The 24,446-nt window shown below is 40.3% G+C and overlaps 1 protein-coding gene across 1 annotated transcript; it reads right to left on the bottom strand.

Annotated features, from left to right (window-relative positions):
• Positions 1–5,895: 5,895 nt before the first annotated feature.
• Serpinb13 (serpin family B member 13) lies at positions 5,896–22,618 on the bottom strand. Its single transcript, XM_059280391.1, has 8 exons — positions 22,439–22,618; positions 21,893–21,949; positions 13,128–13,130; positions 10,483–10,611; positions 10,001–10,118; positions 8,275–8,417; positions 7,941–8,096; positions 5,896–6,534 (listed from the first exon to the last, which is right to left on the bottom strand). The coding sequence occupies exons 1-8, from the start codon at positions 22,601–22,603 to the stop codon at positions 6,133–6,135; spliced, it is 1,173 nt and encodes a 390-aa protein (XP_059136374.1). The 5' UTR covers positions 22,604–22,618; the 3' UTR covers positions 5,896–6,132.
• Positions 22,619–24,446: the final 1,828 nt, after the last annotated feature.

Genomic DNA, 24,446 nt, shown 5'->3' with positions numbered 1-24,446 from the left:
GGGAACCAACAAGTAGTTAATTATAACAATGCATGTGTATATCAACATGGAAGAATAAAAGCAATATATGAAAACATCATAATTCTACAAGTTAACAATAAACAATGAAATTAAGGAAATGTCACCCCTGACAGTACCAGAAAGTCAGGGCACGTTCAACAGAAGAAGGTATGTACGCTGAATATAAGTATTTATCAAAGAAATGAAACTGCTAAATAAATGAAGAGCTATTTCCCATTCATGGATTAGAAGACTCGCTGTCAACAAATAGCAATAGAAATCAACGGGACAGACCTGAAAGCACAGAAGCAAAAATTCATGCTTTTAACCCGTTGAATTTTAAAATAAAGATGCCAAGAAAATTCCATGTCAATGTGATTACCCTTTTAAAAATGAACAATTTAACATCTACGTGCAATAAATAAAATAAGCTAAGGCCTTAATCCACCCAACCCCCTACAGCACACATACAAACTGCAAATGGACTGTGGACCTAGATAGAAGAACTAAAACCAAAACTTCTAGAATAAAACAAAAAGAAGTGTTTCATTGTTTGGTTAGGGAAACAGGCCTTAGATGTGATACCAAAGATGTAATCTCAAGCAATAATACTGATGAGCTAGTCTCTGATCACATTTCAAACTACAGGCCAGGCATGGGGACACATGCCTTTATCCCAGTCCATAATGAGTACCAGGACAGCCAGTGATATGTAGAGAAACGCTGTCTCAAAAATAGGGAGAGAGAGAGAGAGAGAGAGAGAGAGAGAGAGAGAGAGAGAGAGAGAGACAGAGAGACAGAGAGAGAGAGAGAGAGAGAGAGAGAGAGAGAGAGAGAGAGAGAGAGAGAGAAAGAAAGGAAGGAAGGAAAGAGAAGGAAGGAAGGAAGGAAAGAGGGAAACTATGGTGAGATACAATGTTACACTTTCTAGAGTAGACTTGTTAAACTTTAAAGATTATAAATACTGACAAAGATGTAGACAAACTAAATCTTTTTGCTTGTGTTTTTTGTTTTTTAAATAGCATTTCACTGTCTGGAACTTGCTTGTAGATCAGGCTGGCCTTGGCTCTCAGAGTTCTGCCTGCCTCGACCTTCTCAGTGCCGAGATTAAAGGTGTGCACCACCATGCCCAGATTAAATCTATTATACTTGGTTGCGGGATTATAAAGTAGAGCAATTCAGAATTTCCTCAAAATGGCAAACATAAAGATGACATATGACCCAGCATAATTCAAGAGAAATGAAAATATATGTCCATGGGGGGGGGGAGTGTACACAAAATGTACCTATCAGTGTTATTCATAATGGCTAATAATTCAAAGTTAAATGTTTATCAACTGATTAACAGCTAGACAAAATCAGATACATCTGTACAAAATATTAAACATAATAAAGAACTGAGCATTGATATGTACAATAACTTGGTTGAATCTTAAATTGTTGTAGTAAGTAACAAAGAATCAAATAATAAAAGGCCATCTATTATACAATATCACTCATATTATGTGTCCAGAAGAGACAAACCCATAGACTAGACATAGAATAATGGCTTCTATTAGTTAATGACAAAGAAATAGTAAGTAATTATCAATGTATTTCTTTCTAGAATATTAAAATTATTTAAAATTAATGAATGTGTTTACATAATTTTATATTAAATTATATCTTTTCAAGCTAGTATATATTTTAAAGGACATTAATAAGAAACCATAGGGTTTGGTGATCTTCACCTATTACATATTTGATAAAGAACTTGTATTCAGAGTATGAGAAGTTTATCAACTTCATAATAAAACATGAAGGTAAGCTACCCATTTAAAATAACCAAATGATTTGATTATACATTTCAACAAAGAAGTCATACAAATAGCAAACTGTACATGGGGGAAATGCTCACCTTCCTTAATCATTAGAGAAATGTAAGAAAAAAATCACTATGGAACATTTCACATCCAAAGGGAAGACTCCAACTATCAAGACACAATACTGATGCCAGCAAACATGTGAAGACACTGGGACCTTTATACTCTTCTGATAGGAATGTGAAATGATACTGACACAGGGAAACAGTTTAACGGTTTATTCAAAAGCCAAACAACTTATTGTGTAACCCAAGATTCTACTCAAGAGAAGTAAAAAGCATATATACATACTAACATCTTCATATGAATGTTCATGGTAGTAATATTTATAATAGCCAAAAAGTAGAAATAAGCAAATCATTGGCTGACAAATGGATAAATAAAATGAATCTTTTCCATTAAACAGAATACTATTCAGCAATAGTGGGAAATTAACAATCAGCATATACTACAAAAGTATGAACTACACAACCATTCTACTAGATGAAAGAAGCCAGGCACGAAATAAATTCTGTCATGAGTCTGCTTATATGAGACATAGAAAACAAGATGCTACAAAGCCAGAGAAGAGAGTGATTGCCTGTGGTTGGAGGCGAGGGCAGCTTTTTAGGTTGAGGAAATAATCTAAAACTGGCTTATAATGATGGATGAGCAACCCTAAAAACCGACCAAAAAATTAGTGAATTCATAACATGTAATGATAGTTCAAGAAAAATGTTTAAAATAAGTCATCAATGTGATCTTACTAAAAACTGATAAAGCTGAAGCCTGAAGCATGCCTGAAATGTGGTGTTAGCAAAATACACAGAGCGTTTCAACCTAAGAAAATGATGTCTGGTTACCAATAAACATGCCAAGCGGACTGGGGAAGCCCACGAGACTTCAGCCCTAAAGAACTACAGTTGTGAGACAGTTGTTTAGCTGGAACTGGTTAGGGGACCCCCTGGCGGTGGGATCAGGACCCGTCCCTGGGATCAGGACCCGTCCCTGGTGCGTCAGGGGGCTTTTTGGAGCCCAGTGCCTATGGTGGGACACCTTACACAGCCTTGGTGCAAGAGGAGGAGCTTGGACCTGCCTCCACTGAATGTACCAGGCTCTGCTGACTCCCCATGGGAGGCCTTGCCTTGGAGGAGGTGGGACTAGGAGATGGGCTGGGAGGGAAGGCTGGGGGAGCAGGGGAAGGGAGGAGAGGGGAATCCATGGTTGGTATGTCAATAAATAGAAAATTTCTTAATAATAAAAAAAGAAAAACACAAAATGAAAAAATAAAAAAATAAAGAGACTGACATTTTTATTGAAGAAAAAAAACTATAGTCAAATAAGGATTGCTGAGAGTGGGAGAAATAATGTTCCCCAGGGAAGCCCACCAACTGATTACCCAACACCAAAGTGTCAACCATGGAAACATACATACGAGTGACATTACATAGACCGAGCAGATTGTATTTAGAAATGCATGTATAGATAAATGTACATATATGTATGTAGCAATTAATGAAGAAGGCGCCATGGATTTGAAAGAGAATAAGAAGGGGTACATGGAAGGGTTGGGAGGGAGAAATGCTAAATTATAATCTCAAAAGAAAAAATTTTAAGAAGAAAATGTCATCTGGCAGTAGACATCCCTCAAGAATCCATCAGGAAAATTAAAGAAGGCAAAGAAAGAAAAGGACCACTCTTCTAAAGGACAGTCCAATACCTGCTTTCCAAAGCCTGATCAGGTACACTTACCTTAGCAATTATTTCTAATACCAAAGTGATTTTGAAACGAACATGGGGTATATACTGTCAGAATGGAGAAGGAAACAAGAAAACCTCTCTGCCTCATGTACTGTTGTTTAATTTGTTCTGGCATTTCACTTGTATTTCATTGACAGTTTCTAAATTCTCTTGCCTAAGTACAGGTCCCCAGTATCTATCAGGAAAGGAAACAAAGAATCACATTAATTGAGTAAATTATTATTTTATTTTACTTGTGTGTCATAATATGCCAAAATACTAGAAGTGGAAGAACCCTATAGTTCCCCACAGAGTCCATACTCTTTATCAAAAAAAAAAGGGTGTGGTTGAGCATTCCTTGGGTATATGCCCAAGAGTGGTATAGCTGGATCTTGGGGGAGATGAATTCCCAATTTTCTAAGAAAGAGCCATATTGATTTCCAAAGTGGTTGTACAAGCTTGCATTCCCACCAGCAGTGGAGCAGAGTTCCCCTAGCTCCACATCCTCTCCAGCATAAGGTGTCTTCAGTGTTTTTGATCTTAGCCATTCTGACAGGCATAAGGTGGTATCTCAGAGTTGTTTTGATTTGCATTTCCCTGATGATTAGGGATGTTGAGCAATTCCTTAAATGTCTTTCAGCCATTTGAGTTTCCTCTGTTGAGAATTCTCTGTTTAGTTCTATAGCCCATTTCTTAATTGGACTGTTGGGCATTTTGATGTCTAATTTCCTGAGTTCCTTATATATTCTGGATATCAGTCCTCTGTCAGATGTGGGGTTGGTGAAGATCTTTTCCCATTCTGTAGGCTGTCGCTTTGCCTTGTTGACCGTATCCTTTGCTCTACAAAAGCTTCTCAGTTTCAAGAGGTCCCATTGATTGATTGTTTCTCTCAGTGTCTGTGCTACTGGTGTTCTATTTAGGAAGTGGTCTCCTATGCCAATGCATTCCAGACTACTTCCTACCTTCTCTTCTAGCAGGTTCAGAGTAGCTGGATTTATGTTGAGGTCCTTGATCCACTTGGACTTAAGTTTTGTGCACGGTGATAGATATGGATCTATTTGCATACATGTTGATATCCAGTTTTGCCAGCACCACAAGAGCACTTGTTCAGCTTTGTTCATATCAGCATTGTTTGTAATAGCCAGAACATGGAAACAACCTAGATGCCCTTCAACTGAAGAATGGATAAACAAAATGTGGTACATATACACAATGGAATACTACTCAGCAGAGAAAAACAATGACATCATGAGGTTTGCAGACAAATGGATGGATCTAGAAAAAATCATCCTGAGTGAGGTAACCCAGACTCAGAAAGACAAACATGGTATGTACTCACTCATAGCAGGATACTAGATGTGGAACAAGGATGACTGGATTGCTACTCACATCACCAGGGAGGCTACCTGGAAAACAGGACCCTAAGAAAGACACGGGGATCGCCCAATGACAGAGAAATGGAATGAGATCTACATGAACAGCCTGGACATGAGTGGGGGTAATGAAGGACAAGGTTTGAGGGAAAGAGCGCTTGGGGGAGTGGGAGATCCCAGCTGGATCAACAACAGAGAGGGAGAACAAGGAATAGGAGACCATGGCAAATGAAGACCACGTGAGAATAGGAAGCAACAAAGTGCTAGAGAGGCCCACAGAAATCCACAAAGATACCCCCACAACAGACTGCTGGCAATGGTCGAGAGACAGTCCGAACTGACCTACTCTGGTGATGGGATGGCCAAACACCCTAATTGTCGAGCTAGAAACCTCATCCAACTACTGAGGGATCTGGATGCAGAGATCCATGACTAGGCCCCGGGTGGATCTCTGGGAGTCCAATTAGTGAGAATGAGGAGGGTTTATATGAGCGAGAATTGTTGAAACCAAGGTTGGATAAAGCACAGGGACAAATAGCCAAACGAATGGAAACACATGAAATATGAACCAATGGCTGAGGGGCCCCCAACTGGATCAGGCCCTCTGAGTGGGTGAGACAGTTGATTGGCTTGATCTGTTTGGGAGGCATCCAGGCAGTGGCACCGGGTCCTGTGCTCATTGCAGAGTTGGCTGTTTGAAACCTGGGGCCCATGCAGGGTCACTTGGCTCGGCCTGGGAGGAGTGGACTGGACCTACCTGGACTGTGTCTACCAGGTTGATCTCAGTCTGTGGGGAAGGCTTTGCCCTGGAGGAGATGGGAATGGGGGATGGGCTGGGGGGAAGGTGAGGGGAGCGGGAGGGGGGAGAACAAGGGAATCAGTGGCTGATATGTAGAACTGAATTGTATTGCAAAATAAAAATTAAAAAAAAAAAGGAAGGAAAGAAAGAAAAAAAAGGAGGGAAAAGAAAGCAATTTGTCCCCTCAGTGCAGAAAAAAACGTTCCTGGTACTGACGGACTTTCAAGGGAAATCAGGGGAGAACTGAGCTGGAGCTGGCGGGCCTCAAATTAGGCTGCCAGTGCGCCTGAGGTCGGAGCGCCTCTAAAGAGGGTGTATGAATCCCAGGGTCTGTCAACCCGAGCGCTGCCTGATGGGGCCGTATCCCCCCTTGATCATCTCAGGGAGAAGAAAACCTGCCAAAAAAGATGATGCTATCGGACTCTCTGTGCCTGATGAAGAACAAGAACGGGTGGTTACAGTGCACAAGTTCGCAGCCTGCGGCTGACGAGACCATGAAGCCCATGCCAGTGCCCGCAGCGGCCTCGACTCCGTCCTCGGTCACCACTATGAAGGATCTGTGCAGGAACTTCTGGACGTGCAGCCCGGAGCGTGCAGACATGCCTGCGTAGTCCCCACACTCGCTGAAGGCAGTGTGCATGCCCATAGCTTCCAGCATGGGCTCCAGCTCGTAGCTCTCCTCCACCTGCATGCGGGGCATGCGCAGGTCCACCCTTCTTTGCTCCAGGTGTCCGGGGCTGGTCCACTCTACCAGCTTCTCAGGAGACAGTTTATCGATTATCTACAGTTGTAAAGGGAAATCCGGGAACATTTTAAAAGCTCACACTGGCTCCAGCGAGCCAGAAAAATTATTACTTTTAATAACAAATGCAGAATTTCCATTTCAGTCTGTTGTCTACATAAAAGACTGGTGTCTTATATTCTCTAGTTTATTTTCCTCTGTTATATTATCTGTATATAGGAAGAAGTGGATTTTTCAAACTAAAAACAAGATATGTCAAATTCTGCATTTCAATTCCTGCTCTCTTCTAGTTTCTATATATGTATAAATATAAGTATTCACAGTGGCTATCTATTTTATATGTATTTAACTTCACACCAAGTGTCTCTCATAAACTGATAAAGTTAGATAACACTTGAGTCAAGTTGCTATGTGTTATGTAACAGTCAACACTATCCATTCCCCTTGCAGACATCAAATATGTATGAAGCATTCTAATATATGCTGATAAATTCTGCAAATAGAAATTAACAATTACTATGAATTTCAAACTAGGCACCCTACTGTAGTCAATGTTGGAACTGCTGATTTGACCAAGGAGGTCAATTTTCTCCTTCTGAATCACTTCGTTTCCGTGACGTCCAGAAAGAGGTTTTGGATCAGGGTGTGTGTGTGTCTGTGCGAGTGCAAGTGTGTGTGTGTGCGCGTGCGTGCGTGTGTGTGTGTGTGTGTGTGTGTGTGTGTGTGTGCATGTGTGTGTGTATGTGTGCGTGTGTAATGTTCCAATACATGTTTCATGTTGTTCCAAAATATTTCCAATTTATAAATTTACTGAGTGCCTTCTATACCCTCCACATATACTAGGCTGCACTTCCCTAGTCACAGGAAAATGCCAGGTATCGAGTCTCACAGAGGCCAATTTCATAGATGAGAATGTCAAGGAACAAGGAAGTTGGGAGGATTTATTGTTGCAAAACAACTTAAAGAATAAATATTTGAAGCTACACATTCCTGGTGTCCAGAATACAAAACACTAGCCTCATCATTTTGAAAAGAAAGTGGGCGGGCCTAAGTAAAGAATAATGATCAAAAGAAGAAATGCAAAATCCAAGGGCTTGGCTGGATTGCATGCAAAAGCTCTGTACACACGCATACATGATTTTCCAGGCAAAGAGCTCATAGACATTAATGACTCCTTAGAATGGTAGGGACTCTTTTGAACCATCCCCATACAGCTTAAAATAGTCATTTAGATCATCTCACCACAATTGTGTTCCAGTTATTCTCAACAAGTCTATTTCTCAATGGAGATCAGCTGGTAGCCACTGCAGAGTGAGAAATACTCCTCAAGTGGCACAGCCACGCATCAAATTCTGTTCAGAAGCCCTGTTCCCAGGCTCCTCAGGTACAAGGGATGCAATACGGAGTGTTAAAAATGGTATCGGCCAGGAGATGCCAAGGTTTACCTTCTCCAGACCGTCTACATCATTGGGCAGAAGCACAAACATGCTGAGATCGTTGTTTTTATATGGAATCCCCACAATTTTGGCCTGCAGGTCCTCTAAGAGGGCGAAGCTGCAGGAGCTGCACTGGCTCATCATCTGCACAGGTTTACTTGTGTTCTACAACAAATAGAGACAAAGACATGAAGACCAAAATCACATGGCACCCAAGTAGCCCGTGACAATAATACAGCCTCAAGTGGTGTCGGAGCCCTGAGTTACTGAACAAGCATTTTGCCAAATGACTTCAGACTGCACATGTCAGACGTAAGCTGACCATGTAGATAAAGGACCATACCTTATTCAGCCAGAACTCCTCCTCCTTGGTATGGTCTTTCTCAAACTCCCTGTCCCACAAGCCTTTAAAATAAACTGTATTAATGAGCACCAGCTTGGTGGAGCTGTTAAAAGAGCCTTCTGGAAACAGGTTCTTGACTTTCTCTGAAAACAGAGGAACAGAAAAGATTGGTCTGTCTTGCAAATCACAAACTATGTGTGTGGCAGGTATGGATTCGGGTGGCCTTGGATAAGCATTAACACTGCAGCCAAGTCAACACCTTGTTAACCCTTGAGGAGCCTTGTTCATCAAGGATTTGCTGGCAGAGTCAGCAGGGAAATTCTCAGATTGTCTGTTACCATGCTGTTGTATTTATTATCAACTAAGGAATCTTAGGCAACTTATCTACACTATGTGTGCCTTGGTTTCCACATTTATAAAATAGAAATATAACATGCCTCATGGGTTTGTTGAAATGAATAAGTGGTTTAATATGTACGGACCTGTAATCACTACCTGGCATGTCTTAAGCACTCTGTTTTAGCTATTATTCTTATCTATCCAACAGAGTCCTCATCTGTGATTCAGAAATTATTTATAAGAAATAGAATTTAAAGTGAATATATGAGAGGGGGTGCTCACCTGTGCACCCCAAAGTCTGACATCAAATCGTCTTCCTCAGTCACACTCCACCTTGACAAAGATATTCCCTGAACCAGGAACTCATCAGTTCAAGCAGGCCAGCCGGCCAGCAAGTGTCCACCTCTTTCCACCCCGTGACACCCTCCTGAACCAGGAACTCACCAATTCAAGCAGGCTAGCTGGTCAGAAAGTGTCCACCTCTCTCCACCCTGTGACACCCCACCTCCAAGTGCTAGTTACATACACACACCACTGTGCTCAGTGCTTACATAGGCTCTGGGGATCTGAACTCTGGTATTCATGTTGCTCAGGGATCTCCTCAGTCCCAGAAACTTGCATTTTTAATTCTTGTTCAGTTCACACTACACTAAATACTGAAAAATTCTGTTCAGCCAACCTTTTAAAATACTCTTGTTTTCTGGTTGTTTTATTTCTTTCTGTAGATAAAATACAAATATTCACTGTCACAGCAAATTTCATTAATAGTGGTAATAGAAAACAGTAGATATTACCTAATTCTCCCCAAAGAGTATTTCCATCTTAATATTTCTCTAATACTTCTAATACAATTTATTTGTCATAGAAAATAGTAAGAGAAGGATGGGGAGATAGTCCTCAAATCTTTACTATGGAAGTGTCTGAAGATTTAATCATCCCTACAAGATGCTCAAGTGGGAAAGAAGCCTGAGTGACCCTAGCTGTAGGTAGCAGACAGGTCTTGGTGGAAGAGCTGTGTGTGTCTCACCTAACAAACAGAGTGGAAACTCTCTATGTCATTTGCACTTGGGGCTGCAGACTCAGAGAGAATAAGAATAAGAACAAAGAATAAGCTAAAGACAAGCATGATATCAGCCTGGAACTGCAAAGGTAGTGTGATTCGCAGCCTGTGCAAACAATTCCCCATCATTGTTTCTCTGCACAGATGCTAAGGCCACCCCATCCCCTGCAGTACCCTCTCCAACTTTATGCCTAGCCTTGCCTGTACCCATCTTTAGTTCTTCCCAAAGCTCATCCACCTGGCATCTATGCAGCCTCAAGCCCAAGGCTTTGGTCATAGCTGGTAATCAAGAAATGCTTTTTGGTGAAAAACCCATCCATACTCTACCATTTGTTTGGCTTTCAACCCAGGAATTAATCTTCTTTCGACTCTCATCTGCAGCATTTACAAAATCAACAGGCTCCAGAGATGCATGGTAATATTTTTCAACATAATCTATGTATTTCTTTAGGAGAGATAAGGAAGAAATAGAAAGAGATTGAGGAACTTATGTATCAAGTACAAACACCTCTTAACAAATGTGTCTGTTCATTAGGAAAGCCAATGTCAAAATTTGAATTTTTAGGTCCTGGGAAAATGGTTCTCACTCCACTGTCATGCAGGTGCAACGCAATCAAAGCAGAAGCTGGGGATAGGCTCCCTGGACTCAAAGAGGAGCTGCATGTCTGGAGAGCAGGCCAGAGAGACTAGTAAAACAGGGCTGTGGCAAGCAGCCAGCTTGGCAGCATGGCCCCAGGACTCAGTCCTAAAAGGGATATTGGCTACTTGTTGCTACCACACACGGGTGTGGCAGACACAGCAGAACTTACTTGAAGGAAGAGGTATGTTTTCTCTCCAAACAGCCTGTTGCTTATTTTCAGTTCATTATCATTAGGGAATTTGCTTATTTCAGTCAAAAGCTTTTGGAATTGATTATATATTTCTTCTGTCTTCTCAATCTTCAAAATCAAGACAAAAATTCAGTGAGTTATCTTGGCAAAAGCAAGCCTAGGTTCCCTTCCAAAAGGATGTAGCTAGGGTCCCTCTAATGAGCAAATTTGAGAGAAAAATAGAAATATCCGTTGGTCCTGGATGTCATCTGGCTTTCTACAAACCCAGATACAAGTCATACCCAATCTGAGCTTCACGAAGAAATCTCCAGCAGCCACAGTACCACAGATCTTTCTTTTCTGATCCAGCTATCGATTTGGGTCTCAATGTAACTGCTCACTAAGACTAAGTGTTTCACAACTTGGTTTTTATCTACCCACAGACTTTAAACACTTGAGAAATGTAAATGATCCCCCAGATAATTCTTCTCCACTAACTCTTTCAAATGGTGGATAATAAAAGTGACTCTTCATGGAGTAAGCAATTTATCAGAGCTGCAAATTGAACTAAAGTGATATTTGTCACTGTTTTTGAAAAAAAGATCAAAATCTTCGGGGTATGTTCTGTGGGATACACCAGCTTTCTGGTTATGTGCTGTGGGCATTGTGTGGCAAAGCTGAGTGAGCAAGAACGTTTCATTAGAACAGAGCAGAACATTGTCTCATGACCTGGTGGGTGGGCTCCAGTTTTTTTAATTCACAGAGGATGCAGAGAGAGGCAATTTAGTTTTGAAGTGAGTGGTCTATTCCTGATTCCACATGAGAACTGAAAAGCCATTTTCTTGTACAATGTGATGTCTAAATGTTTATTTAATTCTCTATTGTGCCTCTTATTTTCATTTATCATGTCCCAACTGCCTACCACAGTACAAGAAAAAATAATAGACAGCTAACTTTTGCAAATAATTAATGACTATTTGAAGACATGGATTAAATTGAATTGAATTAAATTGAAAGTGTACATCCTCACTGTTCTGGCAGTATCTATGGAGCTGACCTTTGCTGCCTCCTTGCTATTAGGAGACTTTAAGTGGCTAGCAATGAGTTTCTGCCTGCTTGGGTTGGTAGGGGCATGCAGTGAACAGGTCAGATGTGTCACACCCTTTGGGAATTAAGAGTTTAATGTGCATTAATTTCCTAGTGAGTCATTTGTGACTAAGCTGATCTACAAATAATGGAAAAGAAGAAAACCCTGTTTTCAAACAGGTTTGGGGTTTTAGTTTATACTATCTTGGTAATGGCCTGGAGTTGGTAAAATCCCAAGATCCTATTCCAGAAGTAAAAAGGTATCTTCATCACAAAACTGACTACAATACAAGCTTCACTGTGTCCTTAAAGTCATCAATACACCACAGGCTTCACTGTATCCCCAAGATCATCAACCAAGTACAAGATCATGTTCCAAAATTATACATTGTGAACAAATAAGCCCTAAATCAAACTCATGGGAACATAGCAAACAGCCACAACACATACACAAATATTTAGATATTCACATCAGCTGTGCCATGCAGGAAAATGTTTCTGGAGAATGTCTATCCTTAAAAACATGTTTAAATTACATCATCTTCAACAAATGGTACTAGTAAAAACTGGACGACTGCATGTAAAAGAATGCAAATAGACCCATATCTATTACCCTGCACAAAAATCAAGTCCAAGTGGATCAAAAACCTCAAGATAAATCCAGATACGCTGAATGGAATAGAAGAGAGAGTGGGAAATAGCCTTGAACACGTTGGTACAGAAGAAAACTTTCTGAAGAGAACACCAATAGAACAAGCACTAAGATAAACAATAAATGGAACCTCATGAAACTGAAAAGCTTCTATAAGGCAAAGGACACCATCAATCAGACAAAATGGCAGCCTATAGAAAGAGAAGAGATTTTCACCAACTCCACATCCAATAGAGGGTCAATATACAAAGTATATAAAGAACGTAAGAAACTAGATATCAGCAAACCAAATAATCCAATTAAAAACTGTAAGGTCTAGCCCTTACCCTTTAGAGGAGGGGATGGAGGGTGGGTTGAGAAGCTGTGGGGCAGGCAGTGGGAGGAGGGATGGGAGGGGGATCTGTGGTTGATGTGTAGAATGAATGGGGAAAATATTCTTAAATAAAAAGAATTGTAAGGTTTAAATAGAGAAGGGGAACACTCTTCCATTGTTGGTGGGAGTAGAAACTTGTACAGACACTATGAAAATCAATAAAGTGGTTCCTCAGAAAATTGGGAATTGATCTAACTCAAGATTCAGCTATACCACTCTTGGGTATATACCCAAGGAATACTCAATCATACCACAAGGACACATGCTCAACTATGTTCATATCAGCACCATTCATAATAGCAAGAACCTGGAAATAACTTAGATGTCTCTCAACTGAAACATGGATAAAGAAAACAAAGTACATTTACACAATAAAGTATTTCTCAGCTGTTTTTAAAATGACATCATGAAATTTGCATGCAAATGGATGTAACTAGAAAAATTCACCCCAAGTGAGGTAACCTAGATCCAGAAAGATAAATATGGCATGTATTCACTTATATGTGAATATTAGTCATTAAATAAAGGATAAACAACCTACAATCCTCTACTCCATAGACTGAGAGAGGTTAGGTACAGAAGAAAAGGATCGGGGGGACACATGGATCTCCCTGAGAGGGGAAAATAGAACAGATTTTACAAGTAGACTGGGGCTGGGTGTGGACAGGAACAGGAAGATCAGGTAGAGATGGGAGAGATAGGGTTGTGGGAGGGAATGCAGGGAGAGACAGATTGAATTGAGGAGCATTTGAGGGATAATTGGGAACCTATTACAGTGGAAACTTCCTAAAATACATGAAGGCTATCCTAATGAGGTCTGCCAATAATGGAGGAGACAGAGTCCCAACTGGCCGTATCATGTCACCAAACAAGGCTTCCAGTAGCAGGCCTGGGCTGCATTCAGTTTAGTTCTTGGCTAAGGGCATCCTATGGAAATCCCCAAATAACACAGACTGTTGCCAAGACAATGGAGTGCTCTCTGCAAACTGACATTGGGCCCAATTGCCAAGGACAACAACCACACAAATCATTGAATGTGGAGAAGTCAAACTGGTACCTACATGGAAACTTCACCCCTGCATTCTAGTGTCCTTGTGTGGGAAGATACTCTGCAGGTTACCAAAAAGAGAAATGTAAATACCAACTCAACCACAAAACCTTTGGCCTACACACAATCTCTACTGCCTGTAAGATATGCTAGGCAATGGAGGCACAGAACTTGTAGAAGTACCCAACCCATGTCTGATTTGACTTAAGGCCCACTCACAAAATAGAACCGTAATTGACACTTGGGTGACCAAGAATCAGAGACGAGATAGCCCAGAGACCTAGGGTAAAGCCAAATACTACTGATCTAAAATAGGAACAATAAAATGACTCCTAATAGCATTCTGCTGTACTCACAGATCAGTGCCTTATTCATTATCAGAGATGCTTCTCTATAGCAGATGGGAACATATGTAGAGACCCTTGGCTGGCCACTATGCAGAGAGAGAGTCTTTGAAACTCAGCTCTAAATGGGAAGTCTCTATCCAATCCCTCCTCTAAGAGCTTAGACAACCCTAGGAAGAGGAGACGGAAAGAGTGTAAGAGGCAGAGAGGATGGAGGACAACAGGAGAACAAGGCCCTCTGAATCAATTGAGCAAGGCTCATTGAGCTCACAGAGACTGAAAAGCAAGCTCAGAGCCAACATAGGTCTACACCAGGTCCTCTGCATATATATTATGGCTTTCAGTTCAGTTTAGTATTTTTATGGGACTCCTGGGTGCTGTGGGATGTCGTTCTGTGTGCTGTGAATATGTGTTGCTCTGATTGGTTGATAAATAAAATGCTAATTGGCCAGTAGCCAGGTGGGAAGTATAGGTGGGGGGGGGGGGCGGGGAGCAGCCTAAGAGAATACTAGAAAGAGAAAAAAAGTCAGGAGTCGCCAGCCAGACACAAAGGAAGCAAGATGACAAGGTAGAACTGAGAAAAGGTACCAAGCCACGTGGCTAAACATAGATAAGAAATATGGGTTAATTTTAAGTGTAAGAGCTATTCAGTAATAAGCCTGAGCTAATGGCCATACAGTTCATAATTAATATAAGCCCCTGTATGTTTATTTGGATCTGAGTGGCTGCGGAACGGGCAGGACACAGGAAAACTTCTGACTACACCTGGGTGTGTGAACAATGGGTCTCTGACTCTTGTGCCTTCTCTTGGGACACTCGCCTTCTGTTGGTTTGCTGTGTCCAACTTTGATGTGATGGCTCTATTTTATTTTACTGTATTTTATGTTGTTACATTTTGTTATTATCTCTTAGCCTGTTTTCTCTAATAAGACACAGAAAGAGATGGACCCAGATGGAAGGATAGATGTAGAGGAACTTAGAAGAGTAGAGGGAGGGGAAACATTAATCAAGATATATTGTATGAGAAAATAATCTATTTTCAATAAAAGGGAGAAGAAATAAAACATGTTTAAGAAACAAATGCTTGTCTATATTTTTCAGCTTAGATTAACTAAAGCTCCTATAAATGAATATTTGATTAACATTTAAATTAAAGTCCACTGCAGGGTTAGACAGCTTATCGGTGCTGTTTGTTAATGCTGAGTTAGTGACCTGAAGATTACTCTAAACAACGCCTCTGAACTCCAAAGACAAAAAAAGATGAAAATATCCCTGACATTAAGAAATCTGGGCAACAGAATAGTTCTGGCATTTTTAAAAAAGGCAACTGCAGAGAAAATGGGGAAGTTATGTTACTCAAAATTTAATGACTGAGAATTTTTACAAATAATGAAAAGTATAAGTTCTTTTAATAAAAAAATTTTAATTAGTCATGAATGCTGGGTTTTGAGGAGAAAAAATAGTTAAATTAGATAAGGAAAACTGAAATCCTTTTTGAGCTTATCAACAGAATATTAGAAATTATGGTGCAGAACCATTTTTATGTCTTATTTTATGTCAAAAACTCATGAGAGGATTGCAAGGTGGTTCTGGAGAAGGCGCTTGCCACCAGCAAACCTGACGAAAGGAGTTCAGTCTCTGGGATGCACACATGACTCCTAGAAGTGTGCCACGAAATGTGTGAGTTTTTATTTAGAAATTACAGCTAATCATAGTAAATAAAAGAAATCCATAATTAGACAAATAGTGGTGAAATTTTTAAATGTAAAAAATAGTGGTAGCTCACTACCAAGGATGCCAACTAAACCAGGTGGCCAATAGTAATATTAGAATGTGAGACAATAATCTCCCAATGACTACCAAAAAATATAGACCTAGAATTCTATACACAGCTATATAGTCATTCAAACATAGCAGAGTTCACACAGTGTGACAAAATCCACTACATGTAAAGTGTTACTAAGGAAACCACCAAGGAACGACACCTGCAATAAGGCAGGATAGGCGGTCCAAGCCTCCCCACAAAGAGACTTCATGGTAACAAAGCCACCTTGGGAAAATTTCCAAACCAGTTCAAAGGTCCCTGTAACCCTTAAGTGAGTGTAAAGCAGAGTGCCCTGAAACCAGCAGAAAAATCCTTGGAACTCACTCGCCACAGCACCTTCCAACAGCACAGCATGGAGACTACAGAGGTGAGCCTGCTCCTGACGAGGCCCCAGGGAGAAGAGAGAAAGAAAAGAGTGAAGTATTTCCAGCATTCTGACTTCTGGGGACCCACAAGAGGGACACAAACAAGGGACCTGTGCACTGAACCGTGCAGTGGTGCTCAAAGTAGACACAAGAAATGCCTGTGTAGCAGCTCACAATCTCCAGCTCCATCCCACACACAAGCTCCTCGAAGACCATCCCCAGAAAAGTGTTTTTGTATACTTGCTGGTTTAGCAGATTCTGTGTACTCCAACAATTTTACTGAAATGTATATTCCCAGGCTTGGCATTGTGGTGCATGTCTTTAATCTCAGCACTCAGAAGGCAGAAGCAGGCAGATCTCTGTGAATTCAAAGCCAGCATGTCTACATAGGAAGTTCAAGGTCAACTAGGAATATATAGTGAGACCCTGTCTCAACAAAAGAACAGAAAGAAGGAAGGGAGAGAGGGAGAGAGGGGAAGGGAGAAAAAAGATAGATACAAGGAAGGAGGGGAAGGGAGGAGGGGAGGAAAGACACAGAGCTAGTTTCCTTTTCATCCGGGCCTCTGAGAAAGTCTTGATCAGCCTGGCTCTCAACAAGTACAGACCTTCAGAAACTCAAAGATCTCCATCCAAGACAAAGCTACAAAGAACTCTGAAGCCGCACACCATATCCAAACTGTCCAAAGTCACACAAAGGGAGCCTAGAGAGCAACTAAATGAACGATTGTTTCATACAAGGGAGCATCTATTAGAGTGGCAGATTTCTTGGGGAAAAAAAAACTGTTATGAAGGGATTGGTATGCTATTTAAAATGTACTGGAAGAAAAGAAGAATACACCAAGAATACTATATCCAGTAAAACTTTCTGTCAAAAGCAAAGGAGAAATTAAGACTTTTCCAGATAAATAAAAGGAGAGGACCTGATAAGAAGTGCTTAATGGAGCCTTTCAAGTTGATAAGTAATTATAGAAAATGTGAAAATATAAAACTGTCTTATAACAGGAAATATATAGAAAACATAAAATCCTGTAGTAAATAAATCACTTTTCAATCTGGTAGGGAATTTTTAAGCATAAAAACTACATTATGAATATATGATCTAAAAAAGAGGTTAAGCTGTGTTGTTGGTACATAAAGGGAAGGCAGACATAAGGAGTAGAGCATTAGACATTAGGTGTTCATCAATTTCAAATACCAGACTATATTAAAGTTAAAATGTTCTGTCCATAGAATAGACACAAAGGGAAATGAGAAAGGAGTCAAAACTCCTTTTTTTTTTTTTTTTTTTTTTTGGTGTTTTTGAGATAGAGTTTCTCTGTGTAGCTTTGGTGCCTGTCCTGGATCTCACTCTGTAGACCAGGCTGGCCTCAAACTCACAGAGATCCGCCTGGCTCTGCCTCCTGAGTGCTGGGATTAAAGGCATGTGCCACCACCATCCGGCTTCAAAACAACTCTTTAATAAGAAATCCACTAAGCAGTTCAGGGAGGAGAAGGGAATCTGTGGTTGGTATGTAAAATGAATAGAAAATCTCTTAATAATAATTTTAAAAAGAAAAGAAAAAAGGAATCCACTAAGTAAATAAAAACCTAAATCACATTTTTAAAAAGGGGGAAAAAGCCATGGCCAAAATAGTTTTAACCCAAATTCTAACCAATAAATTGATGCTTTTCTGAATTAAATGCATCCATAATTTAAAAAATCTCTGTTCAAAGTACAGAGAATATGTGTTCAGTCATAAATGGGACCCAGGGACCATCACAGAAGATTTTAAAAGCCGGAGGTTGGGAAGGACCATGACAAACGTGTCTTCAGGACATGGTAAGACCTCTGCACTCAAGAACTTACAATAGCGTGGTTGCCTGCACAAGACCCATTCAAGGTTACGCCAGTCAGGGTTCCAGCAAAGGGATGGGAGAGACTCAGGAGGCCCGACCTCTAGCTCAGAAGCTATTGACAGTCTAGGGAAGGAAGAGTCGGCTTTCTCTAAAGTCACAATGATCCAGTGGATGGCACCACACTCAGGAGTGTGTGGGCGCCACAAACTGGACTCTGTGGCTTGTTTAAATTTTTTAAAAGGACATCAATGTTGGGGGGGAACTAAGAGGTGGGGTAATCTAAGAGGACTTGGGGAGGGGAGGATGAATGTGATCAAACACACTGTATACATGTGTGAAACTTTTGAAGAACTGATAAAATATTATATGTTTAAAATATGTAATAAGCTCATTTTAAGAGTCTAGTGTTATTTTGATACTAAAACTAGACAAAAAATGTTCAAGAAAAATATTTTTGACATCATTTATATCATTTTTAAAACTAACAAAATATTAGTAAACCAAATGTGTTTAATTTTAAAATATCATGACTAAGTATATTATTGCACAAATAAAAGATTTACCACTAGAAATTCTACCAATTAAACCCATTCCTATGACATAGAAAAGTCATATGCTCACCAGTAGAAACAAACAAACAAAAAAAAAAAACAGAGTACATAGACTCACAGATGCCCAAGGGCTGTAAGGTTATGGGATTTTAAGCCTTAGTGTCTCTGGACAGTTGCATGAAATTATGAAATGAACCTATAATCACTATTAATAATGATAAGTGTCGATACAGTCCTTTTAGCGAACAACTTGGTAACAATTAATTTTTATTAACATTTATACACAGATGTGAACCTCACATGTAATACAAGCTCCCTAGTAATTACATTTGAAAGGTTAAGAAAGCAGGTAAGTAACTAAAGAATATGTCACACGTTCACAGACACACAATTGGACACTACTCAGCCATTAAAAAATCTTGTCCTTTGAGATGACATGAAATAACTAGGAGCATTCTATGTTGCATGAAATAAGCAAGGCATAAAAAAGCACACATTCCACCTTGTCCCACTCATGTGGAGAACCTAAAATTGCTGTTTGTACAGAAGCAGAGAATAAAATGCTGTTTCCCAGAGGTGGGGTATGTAGGAGGAAAGAAATCAAGGGGGAAATGCTGGTCAAAGGATGTATGTTTATACTCAGACAGAAGGGATATTTTTAAGTAGTGTCTAGTATAGACAGACAGTCGGTAAGAACTTTCTAGGGCCTGAGGGTGAAGGAGAAATGTTAAGTGGAGGCAGGGAAAAGGGACATGGGGATGAGTACCGATGGCTATGGAGATCCCTTTTATGGTGACAAAAATGATCTAAATGTGATTATGATGGTCACACAATTCTGTAATCTTACTAAGAACCCCTGAATTATACAACTGAAATAGGTTAATTTCAGAATACATGAATTATAGTTCAATAGATCTGTTTTCAAACAAATCAAAATAAAGAAAAATTAATTTTAAAAATATTTTACCTAATCCAAAATACCTAGAATGTCATTTCAGTATATTAATACAAGAAAAATCATATGTTCATATATGCTAGATACCATATTGTTTCAACATACAACACATAGAATTAATGATTTCTATATGAATATTTCATACTATGCCCCTGAAATATAGTAAATATTGAGCATATCTCAAGTCAAGTCAGATGCATTTTATGTACTTGCATTTTATGTACTTGCCTGACTGAACACCACCCACAACCCAGGCAAACCAGAAGACTGTGTAAAAGGATAATTTACATATTATTTGCGATAAGAAGGAAAAAAGGAAGGAAGGCCCATTAACACAACAAATAAATAAACAGCTGTAAAACTGAACCCACTGGGACTACAACATTGGTCCAAAACTAACCGCATTGCAAAGAATGATGGCAAAAGATGCCATTTGTAGCAAAATAAGAAGTACGTTGGGATAATGAATTCTTAAGTCTGGAGAACAGAGCCTCCACTCTCAAGAGAGAAGGTTTATGTTCAGGGAAGTTAAGGAGTGCATCAAGGAATGGGAATGGACATTTTCCTCACACTAGGAGAGGTACTCATTACATTATTCCTTCTATCTTCCTACATAGTCTTGAGATTTTAGTATCGCTTTGGAACAGAAAGGTTCAGAATACTCAAGTAGTGCTTATCAAGCCTGTCACTGGACTTTGCTCATCTGTTTATTCATTTATTAATAAGGATATTGGGCTAGCAGTCCTCTGGAATATGCTCCATCCCCAATATCCTTGTCTCAGTCAGTACCTCTGCTCTGTATTTCTTCAGCTCCCAAAATCTCTTGGGGAAGGGACAGAACTGGTTCACGGTAGAAGAGGGCAAATTATACCTGCCCAAAGCTGAGAGGCAACTTCCCCCCAGTCACGAACCTCTCCACCAGGATAAGGGCATCGGTCCCAGGTAAGATTCCTTGTGTAATCTTCAGGAAGGTTCTTCAGGGACTATTGTGCTAAAAAGGGGAAGTACTCTAGAAGTCACTACATGTCTCAGTTGAGTGCTCATGGGAGCAGCCATCTGACCTAACTCAGTTAAAAATCTCTAAGAAGGAAACCCAAGTCCACAACTGAAACTGAGCCACCCAGATAACCTAGCATTGTGGGATTAGAAGTGAACAGCTCACAATGTTGGGAGTTTGAAAGCATGACTTTATGAGAAGCACTGGGTTGTGGTTACTGTCAGAGCAACTGTGCCATTCTGAGAGCCCTGATCACCTCTAGATGCTAACCCTGACCTAATGGACCCCATCCTACCCTGTATTTGGTAGGACCAAGCAAGAGATACCATAACGCTAGATCTGGAAGATGACCAATGCTCCTGTGCTGATAGTATTTAAGGAAATATTAGCAGGAGGGGCAAGATATTAATTCAGTTTAGCAATAATATTGTTCACTGCTCCCACCAGTACTAGGTGAGTTAAATGTATGATCTAGATGATTCTATCCGAAATGTCACAAAGGACTAAAGAAAGCAAATTACTTGCCAAAGTCCCATAGTCCTGACCTGCCCAGGCCAAAACTTAACCCAGTTCTCCGTAACTCCAAAGCTGTTATCAAAACCTTTTGGTGTGCCAGCATTCATAGTGACTTGTCTGTTAAAGTTGTGATCTCTTCTTGTTATTGAGAATTTACTGTTTGTATACAGTCCAAAATGCTGTGGTTAGAGGTGGTTTTTCTCCCAGGAGTTTATGTTCTAAGAGTATAACCCCAGTATAACGATGTTAAGAGGTGGTGAGACACTTAAGGGACCTAGTAGGGAAGGTGATTAGGTCACCAAAGGCACTTCCCTCAGAGGAGATTAATGGTAATCTCCCAAAGTAAGTTAGTTCTTGTGAGAGTACATTTTACAAAGCAAGACCAGCCCACAAGCTTTACCTCTTCTGTGTGTCACCAGTGTTCACCCCCTTAATCCTCTACATTATAATGCATTCTAGAAGACTCTCTATGGAAACCAAACACATAAAGACAATCTGGGACTCTCAACCTCCAAAACAATATGCTTAATAAGTAGGCTTTTATTTATAAAGCTTTCAGACTCTAGTACTTTGTTATAGCAGCAGAACATGAACTAATATGCCTAGAAATATTATTTGGCTCCAGTGACTACTGCTTGATAGTAAATGAGGTGTGTTACCCCCTCCTGATAGTAAATTATGTGCATTACCCCCTCCTGATAGTAGATGATGTGTATTACCCCCTCTTGATAGTAAATGATGTGTATTATCCCTTCCTGATAGTAAATGAAGTGTATTACCCCTTATGCTTTCCCTAGGACTCCTCTACATTGATCCTACACCTAAAATGTAATCACACTAAAGGATGTAAAATGTGACCCACCTCCTTTTCTGCAGACTTTATTCTGAAGCTTCCTGTGCCTTTTTTAGAGTAAAGTACCTGGTAGAGAGAAAACATTGTCATTATTGTCAGAATAGAGATAAATTTCCTATAGCCAAGGGAAGGCTGGCACTAAAGTCTTTTCAAGGGTATACAGGCAACATCATCTCCTTGACAAACCAGGGAAATGTCTAGTTTGCTCACTGACATCTTCAGAGGAATCTAGTCATGGACTCACTTAGGTCTTCATCTTCGATATGTCAGGTAGACCAAATAGAAATTACATTGCTGATGAGAGAGGCTTTGGTCTTTCATAGTCTAACTATGAGAATAATGGCTTTTGACAAGGCTACTCATCACACTCCCACTCAAAGGAATTCCAAGCATCAAAGGGAAAATAGTACTGTGGTATCTAGAGAGGGAAGAGGCCTTCCCTGACAGACCTGAAATTACTCCACATCTTCATCATCTGTCTTCTCGCCAGGTCAAGATGAGCACATTCTCAACACTAGAGGCTTAAACCCCTGACAAGCAAAGGAAGCTCCCCACCTTCTGTAACTCAGAGGCAGTGGCTCCTCGGCTCCCCAGGAGGATCATGCCAATGGCTGTTGAGATGCCCACGGGGGAAAAGAAGACGTTGCCATCGTTTGTTTTATCCAGCTCTTTGAAAAGATCAAACCCAAACTGTGCGGTTGCTGTGCCTAGTGAGTCCATGATGGTTTCCAAGCTATCTAGAACAGCAATAACAATCAACATATCATCTGGACTGGCTGCTTGATGCTGTGGTCACACCTTCTTTCACTTACCCAGAACACTGAGACTTTGGACCCTCTCAGAACTGCAGCCTGGCCCCTGCCTCTGCTCCCACAGCAGGAGACATTAGTCAGCTGGAGGTCTAGCTTCATCCGGTAGTTTTCAGGTTTTGTCTCCCCAGGAGGTAGGGTAATGCCTTAATGGTTTTCTCCTCTTGTTTATCCTCTTTATCCGTAGTCAGAATCTGCTTCCCACCTCCACATCTTATAATAAGTTCTCTGAACAGACCCACCCTTGACCTGCTGGTGTGCAGCTCACCCAGCTGCCCAGATTGTAGTAAGACAGAGTTCTCCAAGCACAAAAATCCTCATGGGCCTCACATTCAATTTGACATTTCTCATTTCTCAACAGATCCAAATCCAATCCAGAGCAGCAGAACATATTAAGTCCCCTAACCCCTGATTCTTAACCTCACAAAAAGTATACTATGGACTGAATTTTCTCCTAAAGGGCAGTGGAGCATCCCAGACATAGATTATTAAGTGGGTGTAGTTTTTTTTTTTCTTGTGCTTTTCTTTTTTTGCATTGTTTTGGGTTCATTCAATGAGCTAATCTTACTGTTATTAATTAAAAAATAATTTTCAAAGAGCAGTTAGTATTCACTGGAAATAAAGAAGTAGAGTACAATTACGCACTGTTTTCTTCAGCATTTATTTCACAGTCTTTGAAAGAAACCCAAAGCAAAGTAAAGTGAATAAACCTGACAGCCCTCATACTCTAGGTCTAATCCCTGCTATGAAATCCCACCAGCCCACATTTACTGTAAGAGGTTCAACCTCAGTTTCTTTATAGGAAGTCCTTACTCAGAAATAAAAAGATTTAACTCACTATCAAACAAAATGGAGAAGTTAAACAGCGTTGACCATTTGGGCCATGAAATAAATAAAATCACCTCAAAAAGAGTCTATGCTCAATAAAATATATTTATTTCAAGCATTGTTATTCTCAAAACATAGGCTCTTAGGCTGGATCTGAGGAAGAACTTACCTGGCTCGTGAAGGTACAGAAGTGACTGGACAAGCGACTAGGAGGCTATGTAAAGCTAGTAGCTGAGGTCCTTAATTTATAGCTCTCTCTGCCTCTCCCTCGTCATTACAGTTCGTCTTTCCAGTGAAACAGCCTTTGGTTTCTCAATGACAATTTCCCTAATAAAAATATCACACAAAGTTTATGAGAAAACTGACAGCTTAATTCCTTCTATTTTCCTTGTGGCCTTGAATTCATGTACTTAAAGTTATCAGCAACTGCCTTTTCAACTTTAACCCAAATAATGTATGCTTCAGATACACAGGAAGTGAGCTTCTTCAAGCTCCTTTGGACATTCTGATTAGAAACCAAGCATAAAGACATTCAAATCCACCAGAGAACAAAACAAGATTGAAAGCAGATGTTCAGATCAGGACTACAGGATAGAATTGCAATGACCAGGTCAAGGGAGTTATGGCTGTGAGCCAGGGGACGAAGCCAGGAGAGGCCTTCCATCCTTAAACGATAGCAGGGAGGAAAGACTCTGTAGAGCAGCAGTTTTGTACCTTAGAAATACATCATACTCTTCTGAGGGACTTAAGCATCTCTGCCCCAGCCCTGACCTAGAAAGAGTAAGCCTCTCTGTGGTGAGAGCCAGCATTAAAGCTTTTAATCACCCGGGTGGTGGTTAGGATGGATTCACAGACAAGGCTGGGCACGATTTGTTTATGTAGCCTAATGAAGACACCAGTTAAAGCATGCTTTTTTTTTTTTTACC

The sequence above is a fragment of the Peromyscus eremicus genome, chromosome 15, assembly GCF_949786415.1.
Source record: "Peromyscus eremicus chromosome 15, PerEre_H2_v1, whole genome shotgun sequence".
NCBI lineage: Eukaryota > Metazoa > Chordata > Mammalia > Rodentia > Cricetidae > Peromyscus > Peromyscus eremicus.
The sequence above is the reverse complement of the archived record's forward strand: the minus strand, read 5'-3'. Positions and strand labels throughout refer to the sequence as shown.